Below are 17,870 nucleotides of genomic sequence, written 5' to 3' on the forward strand. Positions count from 1 at the left end.
GATAAAGGGTTTGGATAAATCGTCTATTATAGGCGTTATTTATAAGGATAAGGATGATTATTTGGGGATTCTAGCTTCTTCTAGAATGCGCATATAGGCGGTGCTTATAAAGGCGCCGCCTTAGCCTGTTTCGGCCCGCATAAAGGCGCTCACGTTCATTTGGGCCCTAGTTAACGGCATTATGTCCTTTATCCGGTTTCCCCAGTCCACAAGTCCCCCCAAGCAATAGTCTTGGGACAAGGCGAAGTGTTTTAGTTATGGATGGGGGACGTGGTTCCACGTGCTCTTTCGCTTTGGTTTGTTTAAGGCCATATTGCTCTTTAATGGAGGGTACCAAGCTCTGTTTCCAGGTTTCCTGGTCCAGACATATACAATAAAGTATAAGTATTTGTTGCTTCTCTTTGTATTTGAAGTGACTTCTTTGAGAAGAACGTTGAGAGAATCACTCCATTGTACTTGAAGATCTAATCGTTACTGCACAAAGTAAGAGTTAGGCGAGTAATCTTCAATACTTAATCAAGATGAAATTTTTATGTTTTATGATATCACTCCATACGATTACTTGTTCAGACATTTGAACTTGGTGTGAATGCAGCTGAACATGCAGATTATCATCATGTTCATACAATGATTTCGATTTCTTGGAACATATGATGTATTTGTTGACAATGTCTTGACCGAAGGATTTGATTTCTTGATATGAGTTTGATCACCTTTTCTTGTGGTTGATGATCACTTGTCATTTCCTCAAAGATGGTTTATGCGTTTTGTTTGGACGGTCAACTGTTGCATTAAGACTAGATGATTGACTTCATTCTTTTATTTGACTTATACTAATCGGCGTGTTTAAAGACACAGTTATTAGACAAACTGTTCCTTCATTGATAGTCATGTTATCATCAAAACATAATACAAACATATTGGTATTTGGACCTACATAGTTTTAACAAGTGGCTCTTTGGATTAGTATAAGAACTAGCAGCTATGAAACGAAGTCCCTTTCTCAGCTTTTTTTTTTAACAAATCAAAATGAGATTAAATAAAACCCAACGATGTTATTACCCGCACAAGGTGTGCAAAATGAGGAACACCGAAAATATTTACAGAGTCACAGTCCTACACAAAAAGAGCACCAACCAAAATGCAAAAATTACAGACACACTCCCATACAAAGAATGGGATGTTTCCACCAATCGTGATAACTATAATCAAAATTTGCCTGCTTTGATTTCAACAATAAGAAAGAATTTAACTTTACTTTTTCTATGAGATGAAAAGTAGATGAAGCCTTCTTTTGGAAAACTTGGTTTTTCCTTTCCTTCCCAATTACCCAAACAGTTGCAAACCACATAATTCGGAAATATAAATGAGTAAATGTTGGCATGCCCGCCATCTTAGTGAACTGAATAAAATGGTGTCGAAGCTCACCTGCATGCACCGAAAAAAATCCCTAGCCAATTCCAAACCTGAGACCATAGCTCATTCGAAATATTGCATTGAAGGAAAAGGTGTTGAGTGGTTTCAGATATACCACAGCCGTCCACACAAGCCGTGTCAGTTGTAGTCAAAACACCACGATGCGCCAAGTTGTCTTTGGTAGGAACTATATTACGAAGAAGGCGCCACACCAACAGAGACACCTTTAAAGGAACATGCTTGTGCCAAACATCGTCAACAAGATTCCTATCCACCATGTCACCTGAACTAGTAATATACCAATAGGATTCCCACACCGAGTACCCATGAACATGATCTAATTGCCACCTCCAAGTGTCGTGAACATTATCTTGCAAAACAATGTTATGTGATAAAATGGAGCACTCCCTCACACTCTCCTCCTCCCACGCAAACAGATGACGTCTCCACCCACGCCCCACCATCTATCTCCCACCCAAGCCTCCCCATATGCTCCACACTAGACTCTTTCTCCACGACCAATTCAAAGAGGGGAGGAAACTTTAACCTCAACGGAATGTCCCCGACCCACTTAACATACCAAAAGAAAGTATCCCTCCCATCACTGACTACCCGACGAATGTTCTCTCAAACCAATTCCCAACCCTCTTTCTCAGCTTAATCGCTTGATCTAACAAAGGGATTATTGTCTCAATTGCAAATTAGTATACATGTCATCTTATCAGCTAGGGAATCAGTAAATCAACAAGGCTATCATGACCTCAAATGATCACACATCCAATCGGCTAAGAATCAAATTTTGCACAACGAGAATAGGTTCATTACATTGTGATCATAAAAAATGTTCATCTCATTAAATTTGAAATGTTTTTCTTTTGAAAAACATTTCATGTGATGTTGCTTTTTAACATTTGAGTTTGAGTTGCTTCCTTTTATAACATGCATTAGCATCTAAATTTGAATTATTTCCTTTTAATATATTTGAACTCAATTTTAATATATTTCCAACATGAATCCAAATTTGGGAAAATCGAGTTCGATTCATGTTGGAAACATTTTTTTAAAGACTTTACATGTTATGTTTTACTTCAAAATAATTACAATAAGGGTCATAAGCACTTGTTAATGATTCAAAATTAGAAATGGATGATGAAATTTAGGTAGAAAAGGTTATTTTTTATTTGTTCAATGAGTTGAATGCACAATTTTCATATTCAAGTTTCTTTTTTAAACTTCTTAACAAGTATGTTAAAGGTACTTGTTAGCATTTTCCAAAAGGTCTTGTTAACAAGTGTCACCGGGACACTCTTTAAACATGGTAAATTAAGTAATTATTCTTTAAAAATGTTAAAGTTTTTAATTTCCAATTCACTCATTACACAAACTTTTATAAAAATTTACCATTTAAGGTTCTTAACTAATACCCGGGGCACTAGTTAACATTTTTCTTTTCCAAATTATAAATTGTATACACACGCCCACTAATAAGAGTAAGTAATAATCTTTTGGTTTTTTTTTTAATGAATTGTAGTCAAACTATCTCGCAAAAACTAAAATAAAAAATTACACAAATATTTGAAAAAGAAAAATTAAGAAAGCAATCATAGGTAGCCTAATTTTCCATCATCCCATTCTCAATAATCGATGGCATGTCATCAAATCCTATGACACTAAGTATGGTGCAAATTAATACACAAGTCCATAAATAATATTACTACCTCCGTCCTTAAATATAAAATCCTTTTAAAAATATTTTGTCTTTTTTTATAAAATTTCTTTAGTATTTTTAAGTATATTAATTAATTCTTTATCAATACACCCATATTTATTTTATATTTTTTTCTTAACATTAAATACTTGCTTTATATTTTTTCTTCAATCAACATTAAATATTATATTAAAAACATATACTAACTCTCTTTTAAAAGATAAAATTGTAAAAACAATAACAATTACAAACAAATCTTTTTTTGTGGTGGCCGGAGTTCGAATCCCGGATGCATTGTCCATACCAACTGACCTAAACTTACGAGAACAATTACAAACAAATCTTTTACCACTTTCAATTTTTTAAATTTTTGTTATTTTTTCAAGAAACTCTCATAATTAGGGACGTACGTGGTAGTAATCATTATTAAATCCACCGGTAATGAATCACAAAATCAATAAATACCCGATACGGACAGAGAGGCGTAATTGAGTGAAAGTGCGAGGGTGTTTATGTAATTTACACCATCCCCTGGTTCCCCTTATTTGTCTCGTTTTTTCTACATATATACATTATACGATTTCATAGCTTCACCATTTTCTTTTCTTCTTCAAGGTAGGAGACTCACTCACACCCAAATCTCTCTCTCTCTATCTCATTCATTACCATTTTGTAAGTTTTTCAACACTCTTTTTCCTTTTCACTTTCCATCATATGTGTCTGTTATGATCCTGATTTGCCTCATTTACGTTTTTCTTGTTTTTTTGTGATCTGTGTATTGCTTCTTTTTTACGGATCTATTACATGATTTGTGATACCGATTCATGATCACCACGTCAGCATTTCATACATGCTTTTCTACTTTATAAATTAGATCTGTGTTCACTTAATTATTATATTATAAGCTTCTTTTACTTATGCTTTAATATGTGATTTTATGGACGCTGTGTAATTCTCTGATTTGGGGTTGAATTTTTAATAATGTAATCTTGTGTATTATTGTAATGTTTTACCTTCGCTTTCGTAGCGTAGCGCTCGTAGGGTAAAGGTTTGAAATTAAGATCTCTTGGTAACTCCTCCAATTAGATTCAAATATGCCTAGTCATTGCGCTTTGATTGCTTCTTAGTGTTGCTGCTATAGTATGATTATGTTTGTGGTTTTAATTGATTGATGATATATATATATATATATATATATTGTGATTCGTGTTTGATTGTGATTTTTATTGAACATAGGTAAGCCTGACATGGCTTCGTATACACCGAAGAATATCCTCATTACCGGGGCAGCTGGATTTATTGCATCTCATGTTGCCAACCGGCTTGTCCGAAGCCATCCCGAGTACAAAATTGTTGTGCTTGATAAACTAGATTATTGTTCTAATTTAAAGAATCTCCTTCCTTCGAAATCATCTCCCAACTTTAAGTTTGTCAAGGGGGATATCGGTAGTGCTGATCTTGTCAACTACTTGCTTATTACCGAGTCGATTGACACGATAATGCACTTTGCTGCTCAAACTCATGTCGACAACTCATTTGGTAATAGTTTTGAGTTCACCAAGAACAACATATATGGAACTCATGTCTTATTAGAAGCCTGCAAGGTTACTGGCCAGATCAGAAGGTTCATTCATGTCAGTACTGATGAGGTCTATGGGGAGACCGATGAAGATGCTATTGTTGGAAACCATGAGGCTTCTCAACTTCTTCCCACAAACCCGTACTCTGCAACAAAAGCAGGAGCGGAAATGCTTGTCATGGCATATGGTAGGTCATACGGGTTACCTGTTATCACAACACGTGGAAACAATGTTTATGGGCCAAATCAGTTTCCCGAGAAGTTGATTCCAAAGTTCATCCTTTTGGCTATGCAAGGAAAGACTCTTCCGATTCATGGGGATGGTTCTAATGTGAGGAGTTATTTGTATTGCGAAGATGTTGCTGAGGCATTTGAAGTTGTTCTTCACAAGGGAGAGGTTGGCCATGTTTACAATATCGGGACAAAGAAGGAAAGGGGAGTTATCGATGTAGCCAAGGATATATGCAGGCTTTTCTCGATGGATCCAGAAGCTAACATTAAATTTGTTGAGAACAGACCGTTTAATGACCAGAGATACTTTCTCGATGATCAGAAGCTGAAAAACCTTGGTTGGGCTGAGAGGACCACATGGGATGAAGGACTGAAGAAAACCATAGAATGGTATACCAAAAATCCTGATTGGTGGGGGGATGTCAGTGGTGCATTGCTTCCTCATCCGAGGATGTTGATGATGCCTGGTGGAATGGAGAGACATTTTGAAGGATCCGAAGGCGAAAATCCCGCATCAGTCAATTCATCTAATACTCGTATGGTGGTCCCATCAACCAAGAACACTGCCACTCCGCAGAAACATCCTTTGAAGTTCTTGCTGTTTGGTAGGACAGGGTGGATTGGAGGTTTGCTGGGGAAATTGTGTGAAAAGCAAGGAATTCCATATGAATACGCAAAGGGTCGTCTAGAAGATCGTGCATCACTCATTTCTGATATTCAGAATGTGAAGCCAACCCATGTTTTTAATGCTGCAGGTGTCACCGGAAGACCCAATGTTGATTGGTGCGAAACTCATAAAACAGAAACCATCCGCGCTAATGTTGCTGGCACTTTAACATTGGCTGATGTGTGCAGAGAGCACGGGATCTTGATGATAAATTATGCTACTGGCTGCATATTTGAGTACGATGCAGCACATCCAGAAGGCTCCGGCATTGGTTTCAAGGAGGAAGACAAGCCCAATTTCATGGGATCTTTCTATTCCAAAACTAAAGCTATGGTAAGTTTCCTTAAATAGAACGATCTTATTTATGATTTATCACCTTTGCATTATGAATTTTTTTCAAACAGTAACTTTTAATTGAATTTTGATCAGGTTGAGGAACTCTTGAGAGAATATGACAATGTATGCACCCTTAGGGTTCGTATGCCGATTTCATCTGATCTGAGCAACCCACGCAACTTCATCACAAAGATTTCTCGTTATAACAAAGTTGTCAACATTCCAAACAGCATGACAGTATTGGATGAACTTCTACCTATTTCAATCGAGATGGCAAAGAGAAACTTGAGTGGAATCTGGAACTTCACTAACCCTGGTGCTGTGAGCCACAATGAGATCCTTGAGATGTATAGGGATTACATTGACCCCAGTTTCAAGTGGCAGAATTTCACTCTTGAAGAGCAAGCCAAGGTGATTGTCGCTGCTCGAAGCAACAATGAGATGGATGGTGCCAAATTAAAGAAAGAATTCCCAGAATTGCTTTCCATCAAAGAATCACTTATCAAGTATGTCTTCGTGCCAAACAAGAAGAAATAAACAGATTTGTGTTTTAGATATGGAGGTAAATGTGTTCGAGCTACATAGATAACACATCATCCACCGTTAGTTCCACTCAGTTACTGTGTAGAGTGTGGCTAGTATTACAATTGCATTATTATTAGGTAATTTTCCATAATTATTAATTTCAATTTCTTAGTGTTGTCTGGTACTTGCAGCCTAAGATAGATGTCTTGTAAGAAAGCTTGTGATGAGCAACCTTTTTTTAATCTTTGTAAGGCTTGTATTCTTTTATTGCTCATCTAGAATGAAAAATTGAAATAAGAGATGTTTTATAATTTGACGTTATTATTGAGATGTACTTGGATATTTATCTGTAATACATCATAGTGAAGATCTTGTAATAAGAGAAATTATTTATTTTTCTTAAACTAAAAGAAATGTTAATTTCATATCTGTATTTGGATGTTAAACATAAGGCATGTGTTTCTTTATGGATCCGGCTCTTTTAAAGTGAACAAATCACTTTAGACTTTAGAGCATAAAGTGAGCAATATCAATAGTTAATTAATAAATTAGTTTTGCCAGAAGACACTCATGAATGTGTTTTTTAGCAATCCACACCTCAAGGTGTGATTATTAACTTTTTAGTTATAACTTGCTAAAAGACACCTTCATAAAAATTAGTTGGTGTCTTGTAGCAAGTTATAAGGTAAAAAAAATACACAAAAATCTAGTTTGACTTACCTAGTCAATCCACGTGGTTCAACCCGAACGGATAACACAACCAATGAATGTTGCATAGTGGATCCAACCCTAATCTATTCTAACAAGCGAATACAAATAACAATGGGTGGACGCTTGTGTACTTGAACGAAGTACAATAGTTTCAACCTAATAGTGAAATGCCTTGCTAGGATCAGAGCAAATGGTAATCTGTTTAGGTCCTCCGTATTCCTGCAGCATCCTCCTATATTTATAGGGGGACCCTAGAAAGAACTGGAATGCTCTATTGTACGCTCCCCTCTTTACCGTCATCTGGGGTAGGGATTGAATTCGAGTGGAGTTGGGCCTAAAGACTCCGGGTTGGTGGATAAAGGGGCCGCTCGTTAAGCTCATTTGGTCGTTCTTGAGTCCTCGTTAATATGGTGGGACCAGGTCATCCCGCCACGTGGCGGACACGTGGTTGGGTATATTGAGGATTGCTTGGTGGGGTCCAAGGATATTTCCGTGGTTGATACACAGCCTCCCAAGTCTCTTTGCTTGGCGACTTATCCAGAATCACATTTCTACTTGTGAGAACTTATCGTGGGGGGTATTCTTCAAAATAATCAGCAACTTTGTGTGGGTGGCTATATTGAGGATATTAATCATTTATTCATGCCTTGTAATTTCTTTGGAACAATCTGGTCTCTCGTTTCGCATTGGTTAGGTTACAACATGGTGAATCCATTTCACATGTTTGATCACCTTATTAAGCTTGAACATTTAAGAGGATCTTCCAAACACCATAGATCAGCAGAGAATCTCTTATGGCTCGCTTGCGCTTGGGTAATTTGAAACGAAAGAAATAGTGAATTTTCAAGCACAAGGAGCATTCCTTGGCACAAGCGAAATTTGTTACTTTTGCTTTCGATTATCATTCTTGGTGGCTTAACCTAATTATGTGCTTGGAGGCTATTACTTAGTATGTACATTCATTCCTTTCTCTTGTTTGTTTGTTTGTTTTGTTTTATTGTTGACATTGTAATCATTTGACTCTAGCCTTGTCTTCCTGGCACTCCTTGTGGGGGATTCGGCTCTTTGATAATTTAATCTCATTTTAGCTTCTTAAAAAAAATATTATTATTTGTTATCTTCAAAAATGTAATTAAGTATTTGATAAGATTTATTAGACTTAATTTAAAATGATTTAAAAATGAAAATATTTTAAATAATTTCATTGATAAATCGAAATGTATACCAATATTTTTTTATGAAGTAATGTATACTAATATACATACATGTAAACAGTTAAGTTATGAAATTAGTTGAATTAGATATCAAAAGAAGCTCATAAAGAAAAAATATTAATGACCCTTAACTACACCAAATTTTTGTGATCAAAATAGAGGGATAGTATGCTATTCATTTTTCAAACGCACCGGAGCTGCTTATTTTTATAGTTTTTAAACTCATTCATAGGGGTGGAAACAGACGAGGTCGTCCGACAGGGACCTACGGTCTAGCCTATTTAAAGTCTTGTTTGGCTCAGCTCGTTTAATAAAAAGGGCAGGCTCAAGCTTTTTATAAAGTCTATTTAGTTAAATAGGTCAGGCTAAGGCTTACAAAAAAGCATATTAAATCCGCCAGGCCGGCCTATTAAGCTTTTTATATATAATGTATCTTCCATTATTATATTGTTTAAGTTTTTTTCTTCATAAACTCAAGTCTTCAAATGATTTGGTTATTTAGTAGCAGGTATATTGGGGTGATTATACCTTCGTAAGATTTCGTTATTTAGGCTTTCATAAGTTTTGGCCTATTTAATAGTAGGTTTATAGGTGTTGCTAGACCTTAGTGTAAAATAGACTTTTAAATAGGCTTTCAGGCTTCATTGGACCTTTAATAATGTCAGTTCATGCCTTAGAAATGAGTCTATGACGGGTAATAGGTCAGACTCAAACCTATAATTTTTTAAATAGGTCAGACTTAAGTCTTAGAAATCCCGACCTAGCTCATTTCCACCCTTACTCATTCACTGTTTTGTTTTAGAGTGAATAAATGTTACATATATACACTAATTTCAAAGTTGAGATATGTATTAATACACCAAAACTTTAAGAAAAATGCTAACCAGGGCTCTTACAACACTAATTAAAGAATCAAATATAGTAATAATTACATTAGATGTTGGGCGGTCAATTCCAAAAAAAGTTTAAAAAGTGACATTTTTCACTTGAACTTTCTTTTTTTAGTTTCCATAACCAATACTTTAAATATGCCAGTTTTCAAAGAAATTAAGAGGATCTCAACACATCTCACCGCTAGTAATACTTCTAGAGTTTGAAACTCGTCTTACAAAATTACTTCATCCGTCTCATATTATGTGACATAATAGACTCAATCACGCATATTAATGTACAATTTTGATCTTAAATATCTCTAATAATCTATTAGAAAAAATCATGAAAGTTTCATACTTTGTAAATTTTATCGAGACAAATCCAACATCTTATATGCTACAATTTGTCCTTCTATATGAATAAAAAGTATGATCATAGTATGTTATGTGAATAGTACACAATTTAAATTAGATCGTTTAAACTGAGACCGAGAGAGTGATTTATAAGTGGAGTCACTTATAAATACATGTTTATATCATATCATATTTTGTACAAATGAGATTTTTAACAAATATTTTATTAAATAATTTATTCCAAATCCAAAGTTTGTAAACTATGAGGATTATCTTATTCATTCCTTCGGAAAAAGAAGGATTTTCTTATTCATCTTACAAGTACCACGCCAAGCACGCGAGGCTTATTTAATTTACATCCGCGAGCCTCACGAGGCCTCACGCTATACACGATATTAATTTATTTTTTCCTGAAATAGCACAAAAAATATATTAATAAACTCATTTCAAGCACAAGTGTGCAATAAACAAGCGAAAAAAAATACACCGATGTGAATCGAATCACATGAGATTAAGTTACCATTCACCTTTTGTCAAAAAAAAAAAGGTACCATTCACCAATGCATAATTATTACTAGGGTGTTCGCGTTGCAGTTTGTACTGGTTTTGAGGCAAAAAATCATCCAATCTAAAATAAAAATCATTCGGTTTGGTTTCGATGACTATTCTAAAAAATTCCGAACCAATCTAATCTAAATATATTTGGTTTATTTTGGAACGGTTTTTGGATATCCAAAATGCAAAATATTTTTTTTGCTTATTTACTTTTTGTTGAATAATGTAATTTTTTTATTAATATTACTATTACATAAACACGATAAAATAACAGGTTTGGTGCAAAACATATTAAAAAAATTAAAATTACAGTATGAAAATTATTGATTATTTTTTAAACTTATGAAGTAATAATAATATAGATTAAATTAGTGCTATATAAGATTAAAAATCAACAATCAACATAATAATGCAATATATAATACTAATAAAAGAATAAATAAGTATTAATATTTACTTTTGCGATTTGGTTCGGTTTTGAGAAAGTGATTCGAAATCCGATTTGATCATATTGATTTTTACAAAACAACATCCAAACTTTTGTTCCGAATAAAATTGTTGAGTTGTAACCAAAAAAATAATAATAATAATTGTTGAGTTGAATTTCTATAAATAAGATGGGTAATATTGTTAAATTATTTAAGTGTAAAATAAAAGAGTATGAATGCCAACAAAAGAAAAAATAGGAATTTGTTGAAGAATGTAACCAACAATTGTTTGTTATGACTTATGAGAGAAATATAACATATTAAATTTATTGAAAAGAAAAAGTGTGTAAAAAAATAGAAGTTTATGGAATTAAAATGTGTGTATGATAAGAAAAAAGTCCAAAAATCAATTTCGTTAATTTGTGTTGCTATTTTAAAACGAATTATGCTCTTCTCCCAACTGTTTTTGCTCACTCCCAACTGAAAAGACATAATTGCCCCTGCGTGAGTTAAGTCATTCAATGTGAGTTAACTCACACATATTACTGTTTTTGTTTAAAACCCAGCAGTCCATTTTCTAAGCACCATTTTCTTTCCCTCCACCTCCAAAAACCCAAAAAGTGCAATTTTTTGGGTCAGAATCTTTATTCAAAATCATTGCAAATCGTCAGGAAGCAAGTTTTTACGTTCATCAAGCATCAAATATCAGGTAATGTATCACGGATTCTCATTCGTTTTTGCTGGTTTTTTTTATTGGTTCATCATTTTTTTTGAAGAAAACGCAAGGGCTAGCGTGAGTTACTTAAGCAGTTGTCAAGTCTGCGTAGCTTGACTCACGCAAGAGTAACTCCTTAGCGTGGCTTAAGTCACGCAGAAGTAATGCTCAGTTTTTGAAATTTTACGCCACTTTTTTTCCTTTCTTAGCTTGTTGCACAAGTTATTTATTTATTTTTTCCTTGTTATTTTGTTATTCAATAGACATAGGGTGATATGGTTGAAAATGAGGCAGATGATGGTGTTGAACCGAAACCGGCCAAAATTGAAGCTTTCGGCATTGGTGTAGGTTCCAGCGTAGCTTCCGGCGATGTCAAACCAACTGTAAATGTGAAGTTGAAAGTCAAAACTCCCTTTCAAGCTCACATTGGTCACATTGAAGAAAAACCTAAAGCGGTACCTACCGGTCACATTGAAGAAAAACCTAAATCGGTACGTACCGGTGTCCGTGGTATTGAATTAGATACCAACTCATTTTTTACAATAAATGAAAGATGGAGAGAGCGACAAGGTTTACTTGGTTGGGTTCATCGACAAGCGGCAAAGGCCGGATTCACTATTTCTATAGATAAATCTTGTTTAAAAAGGCCATACTTGACGATGCAATGTGAAAGGAGTGGTGAATATAAGCCACCTAAGACGAGGAAGAAACTGAACCTTGAAGGTATGGGCTCAAGGATACACAAGATTGGTGGATTGCAATGCTTTGTGGAATTCACAACCATGAGTTGGCGTCAAAGTTAGTCGGCCACCTTCTTAGGGGTCGACTAAAAGCGGAGGAGAAGAAAAGAGTTATCGATATGACAAAGAGCTTGGCGGCGCCTAGGAATATTCTCACGGATTTGAAGGAAAAAAACAAAGAAAGTGTGACAATCATCAAGCAAGTGTACAATGCACGGACTAGATGGCGCACGGGGCAAAGAGGTGACAAGACGGAGATGCAATACGGATTGTAGAGTCAAAGCAAAGCCTACAGATGCAAAAGTTGTTGAGAAAGAAGTGAAGGAAGCGAATGAGGAGAAGAATTGTGATCTTGTTAAGAAAATATTGAGGGTTTGGAGAGAGGTGGTTAACTCTCCTACGAAGGATTCATATGCAAGTGCATTGTTGAAATTCAAAGAGGGTTGCGAACCATTTCCAAAGTTCGTTGAATATGTTGAAACCACAGTTTTTCCCGTTAAGAAGCAATTTGTGAGCGCATAGACGGATAAATTCTTGCATCTAGGGTGTAGAACCACCAACATTTTTGAATCGACTCTTGGAAAGTTGAAAAGTTGTTTGAGGAGTAGTGTGGAAGATTTGGCATCATGTTGGGATGAAATTAACAAAATGTTGGCTAAATAATTAGGTGAGATACAAGGAAGTTTTGGGAGGAGCATAATTGTCAATGAACACAAATACAAAAGACACAAATTATTCTCTGAGTTGGAGGGGTGTTGGTTCGTCGTGTATTGGTTCGTCGTGTATTGGTTCGTTATGCACTTATTCATGAGTTGAAAAAACATAAGAGTGATTATTTGATGATATTTGGTACCGAGGAGCGTTTTAAAATTATCTTGGATGGTTTACACCCTCCAACAAGTAGAAGTGGGATTACGCTTGAAGATAAGTGGTTGACATTACCGGATATGGGTGATGGTCGGATATGGCAAGTTTACCAAATCGTTTACCAAGTAATAAAGTGATAAGTAGAGTGTTACACGGAATTTAAAGGGTAAACTTAAATTGCATAAATGAATGTAAAGTGTTACACGGATTCATACATTTGCAACGTGTTTACTCGTTTCTCCTATAGTGCGGATAGTTTGAGTGTGTAAGTTTTGTGTGTATGCGAATTGTGACTCGTTTTTCTTATCAAAAACTCTTATTTATACTACATAACTGCCTATACAGAAACCGTTAGACATAACCGCTAATAACTACCCTTTATTTCGACATATTTATCAAAAGAAACTCATCCCTTTGACAAATTGTAAATGGCAAAGATTTTCAATAATAATTATTTGCAACAAAAGACACTTTGCAAATAAAACAAAATTTGTAACGAAAACCTTAATAAATACAACTCCTTCCCTTACTTTTGTTATTGACAAACCTGTCAAAAGAGGTACTAAACAGGAATCACATCTATTTTAGCTCCGACCACTCCTTTTGGCTTCTACCCAAAACTTTTGAATATCAAAGGCAACTAATGCCAAATTTTACCATTTGGTTTTCACTTAGGAACCATACAAATTCCTTATCATAGATACAATCACATTTATGGCCAATTGACCAAAGTTTCAAACTAAGCATTTCGATAGTATCTTCACTAATGGTTTCTTAACCATTTTTTGTTAACTGTCAGCCACTTAGGCCTTCTTAAACTCCAGCTTCGGCTAAACAACCATGATTTTGCTCTAAGCATTTTGCTTAGATGTGATGATCATTCTCATCATTTCCTAAGGCTAGGGAATCTAAATTCTCCATATTAGGATATGTGTTGAGAGTCTCCCTTTCCCACATGAAACCATGAGTTGGATGGAGTCTTACAAAACTTGCTTCTACTTGATTAGTGCCAACAGATTTTGCAGATGAACATGGAGCGATATTTGCTAGACTTTTGTCAAAAGTCTTTCTTGTAATATGATTCTCTTCAACAAGAAAATAGCTTTGGTCAGCCTTAATGTTTTCGACTGCACCATCATCTCTCCAAATTGAAACTCTTTGATGCATGGATGAGAGAACAACACCTATCCCAAGAATCCATTCTCTTCCTAACAACAAGTTGAAGTTAGCTTTCGACGGGACTACCATGAACAGAGTTTGTCTGACCACAGTTCCCACCGTTAGACTCACTTGGAGAGCACCAAGGGAATGACCAGCCTTTTCCTTCATAATTTGACAAAATTACATTATGAGGCTTCAAATCTTTGTCGGTCTTACCAATCCTTTTGAGTAAGGATTGAGGCATCAAATTGACAGCAGCAACATCGTCGACCAACACTTTGTTGATACCAATCTCATCCACTATGGCTCTGATGAACAAAGGTTTAAGATGATTCTTCATCAAATCATCAGGCTTTTCAAATATGGCTTTCTGTTCATCTCCAAAGTCATTATGTGTTACAAAGTAGCACATGGGTTTGTATTCCTCCATTTCCTTGGGATCGAACTCTTCCTCGGAATCCTCGACTTCAGACACCATATCATATTCAGCTGGCATAATGGAAACCACATTGCATATGACGTCGAAGTTCGGTTCTGAATTCATAAACCCTGAATCCAATTCATCATCTTAATCAGAATCCTCTTTTACTAAGGGAAGAGACAATTTTCTTCCGCTGGTCTTCTTCCTGATTCAACCATTCTTTGACTATCATTTGGGTCAATAAATTTGTCTTCAAGGCTTGCGGCAACGCCTTTTTTGGACCTATGGTACCTTCTCCATTGAGTCCTTGTCATGGGGTTCTTTCCCTTGTAATTGTTGTTGTAAGCATACTTTTTTGATTCAAAGGTAGTACCATTTTTGTTATCAGTAATACTGGTGCTTCCTTTCACAACATTGTTTTTTCCATGATGCACATTCTTATGGGTCGATTGAACCCATTTTTGACCAGGTGCATAAGGAACAAAAGCTTTTCCTTGACCACTTTTATCGACTTAATTGGTGGTCAAAGAGTTATTGATGAAAGGAATATAACTCTTGGTAAAGGAAAAATTACGTCTATGATCACCAGACCATTTCCCTCTTTTCTTAGGTTTTGGGATATAACTTTCAAGGCCTTTAGTTGCCTCTTTTTCAAATACAACACTACATCTAGGGCAAAGCATTACCTCATAATTCTTCAGTCTGCATCGATTGAGGAAGTCAATCAGTTCTTCTTCAGTGGTAGGATAGGCTGCCTTTGATTTCTCGTCGAACTGAGGCTCTAAGGTAGTCTCTTCGATGTATCCTGCATCTTTGGTGATATTCACCATTTGACATTCTGCAACATCAGCTCCTGTTTCAACTTCTGTTTTGACAGACAAACCTTCGACAGCATCAACAATTGCTTCAATCATATTGCAGCCTGCAATGTCAGTGTACATCATACTCGCATCTTTCAAAGGATCAGAGTCTACTTGCATTAGAGGTTTTGGCTTGTCTCCAAACTTCAACCTGCCTTCATTGAGACCTTTCTAAACCAAATCCCTGAAAAGGGAACATCGTGAGGTGTCATGTCCCAAATAATTATGGTATTTGCAAAAAACTCTTTTCTTATGTTGCTTTAGTGGTGGGATGTTTAAATCCCTAGGTGCTACCACTTGACCATCAGCAACTAGGAGATCATAAATCTCTTCGCATTTGATTACGTCGAACGTATATGTTTTAGGAACATATCTTTCATTGCTTGGTTCGACATGATTATTCCCATCTGAGGGCCTTAACGATTTACACGTATAAGAGGGCCCTGGTCTTAGTTCAGCAATGTCAACCTCCTTTGTTTTGACATTGCCAAAAGCTATGTCGAATTCTTGGTTCCTTTCATTTGATTCAATATAAGCAACCTTTTCTCTTTTGTGATATTTCTGGGTTATAGCTTTTTCAGCCCTTAGTCTTTCGACATGTCGAACTCTATCGGCCAACTGGGTCATATCTCTCAAGTGTTGAGTGTCTGGTTTCTTCCTAATGGAATAATTTAGGCCACCAGCGGCCATTTCGACTAACTCATGTTCATTCACTTGAGTGAAACATCTTGCCTTTAACAATCTGAATCTATTGAGATAATCATTAATGGATTCAGTGTGATTTCTCTTAACACTCGTCAATTCCTTTAGACTTATCTTAGATTGGCCCAAGTAGAATTGTTCATGGAATAACCTCTCTAATTGAGTCCAATTTTGGATCGAATGTGGTGTAAGAGTAGTAAACCACGAGAAGGCATTCTTTGTTAGAGAATTTAGAAAGTATTTCAACCTCAAATTCTCATCATTTGCTAGATCTCCTGCCTTTGTCAAATATCGTGCGATATGTTCGACAGTGGACTCACTGGTATTACCTGCAAACTTGGTGAACTTAGGAATTTTGTAACCCCTAGGAAGTTTAGACTGTAATACCAATTCCGACAAAGGAGAAACAAAGTTTGGCCTATGTAGGCCAATATTTAAACCATTTTGAATCATTATATTCTCGACCAAATTGGCTATATTGTTATGTGCTCCTATGTTTTGTTGTTGGACATTCCTAGCAACTTCATCGGCATCATGATTTCAATCCACTAATACCACTTCAGGTTTACCTTGAATCACTGGTTCGACAGGTTGGGGTTGAGGCACAGGTTGTGGCCTCTAAACCATTGGTTCGATCAACAACAACGGTTGTTGGTTTTGGATTTGGAATCGGTTGGTAAACAGGTTACGGAGGAGCAAAGAAGTCTGCTATCTTCCACATTTGTGTGGTTAGAGCTTGGTAACTCTGGTATATGTCCCGTATCAAAGGGTTAAACAGTGTACCAGTTTGTTGGGTCAACAAATTAACCATTTCGTAATTACTCTCATCCATTTGTTGTCTTAACAAATTCATCGAATCAGTTGTTAAGACTGGTAGAGTATTTCGACCAAAAATGCTAGAACTTGAGGGACTATGTACGTTGTGGTGTGAACGGATTTGCTTGGTCTGCAAATGCGGACACACTATTATGCATATTTTCCATCATCGAAGTTGGCATACCATATGGTTGTTCCCTAGGAAGGTTCTTCACATTTGTGTTTCGATCATCAAGCCTAGACCTGACTAAAGGAGAACTTGGGACACTGGTAGTCAAAGGAACACCTGCAGTGAACGGGGGCACAAAGGTTCCCACTTATGGTCGTGTCATTGGAGAGGACGTCAAAACTGTTGAGGGAGCAGTTACTCCCGCGTTTCCGTCGAAACTAGCATAGCCATGGTTTCCCCCACGGTGGTCGACACATTTAAATCTCCCAAAGGAGTAGTCGCTTGTAAAGATTGTGCTTGTGAAGACGGTTGTGAAAAGGATGAACTGGCACGAGCCATAGATTTACCACTTCTCAAATGCATACACAAAGAATTTGGTGTTTTTAGCAAGAAAGTTACCCGAAAATAGTAACGCAATTCTAAAAACGAATCTCTCAAGGAGATGGGTTTTGAAAAAAGTTTTGAAAAACAGTTTTTATGAAAAAGTTTTTGAAAATCAATTGGACAAACAGGGTCCCGCCGGGTGTGCCAATTTGTTTACTGGTGTTTTTCGCAAACTACGGGCTAGTTCTGATTATTACAAGCGAGAACGAACTAGAAATCTCAGGACATGTTGTGCAAAGGTTTTGATCGAAAACGGTTTGAAAAACGCCACGAAATGCACTCAGGTTACTTAGAGAGCAGGACGAGTTTCAGAGTAAAAAAGGCACTGTCTCTCGACAGGTTCGAGATTGTAAGTGAAAGAAAGATAAAATTAAAGGAAAGGGTAAAAGTTTAAACGCATAAATTTAAAGGAAATGCAAAATGCATTGCATTAAAAGTA

The 17,870-nt window shown here is 36.1% G+C and overlaps 2 protein-coding genes and 1 pseudogene across 3 annotated transcripts; 2 read left to right on the plus strand and 1 right to left on the minus strand.

The window, feature by feature from the left end:
- The first annotated feature begins 3,695 nt into the window (after positions 1-3,695).
- Positions 3,696-6,876, plus strand: LOC146899142 (trifunctional UDP-glucose 4,6-dehydratase/UDP-4-keto-6-deoxy-D-glucose 3,5-epimerase/UDP-4-keto-L-rhamnose-reductase RHM1). 2 transcript variants are annotated; one of them, XM_085738300.1, is made up of 3 exons: positions 3,696-3,739; positions 4,361-5,934; positions 6,031-6,876. In XM_085738300.1, exons 2-3 carry the CDS (start codon positions 4,372-4,374, stop codon positions 6,472-6,474), a joined length of 2,007 nt encoding a protein of 668 aa, XP_085594426.1. In that variant the 5' UTR covers positions 3,696-3,739; positions 4,361-4,371; the 3' UTR covers positions 6,475-6,876. The 2 variants fall into 2 exon arrangements, with proteins under 2 accessions (XP_085594426.1, XP_085594425.1); XM_085738299.1 differs by having other exon boundaries at positions 3,717-3,796.
- A 4,710-nt stretch (positions 6,877-11,586) lies between these two features.
- Positions 11,587-12,114, plus strand: LOC146899143 (uncharacterized). Its single transcript, XM_085736697.1, has one exon. It carries the CDS (start codon positions 11,587-11,589, stop codon positions 12,112-12,114), a length of 528 nt encoding a protein of 175 aa, XP_085592823.1.
- A 2,553-nt stretch (positions 12,115-14,667) lies between these two features.
- Positions 14,668-16,894, minus strand: LOC146899144 (uncharacterized; annotated as a pseudogene).
- Between the last annotated feature and the right edge of the window lie 976 nt (positions 16,895-17,870).

This window comes from Medicago sativa, chromosome 8, assembly GCF_051527215.1.
Source record: "Medicago sativa cultivar Bolivia chromosome 8, Bolivia_mono, whole genome shotgun sequence".
Lineage (NCBI taxonomy): Eukaryota > Viridiplantae > Streptophyta > Magnoliopsida > Fabales > Fabaceae > Medicago > Medicago sativa.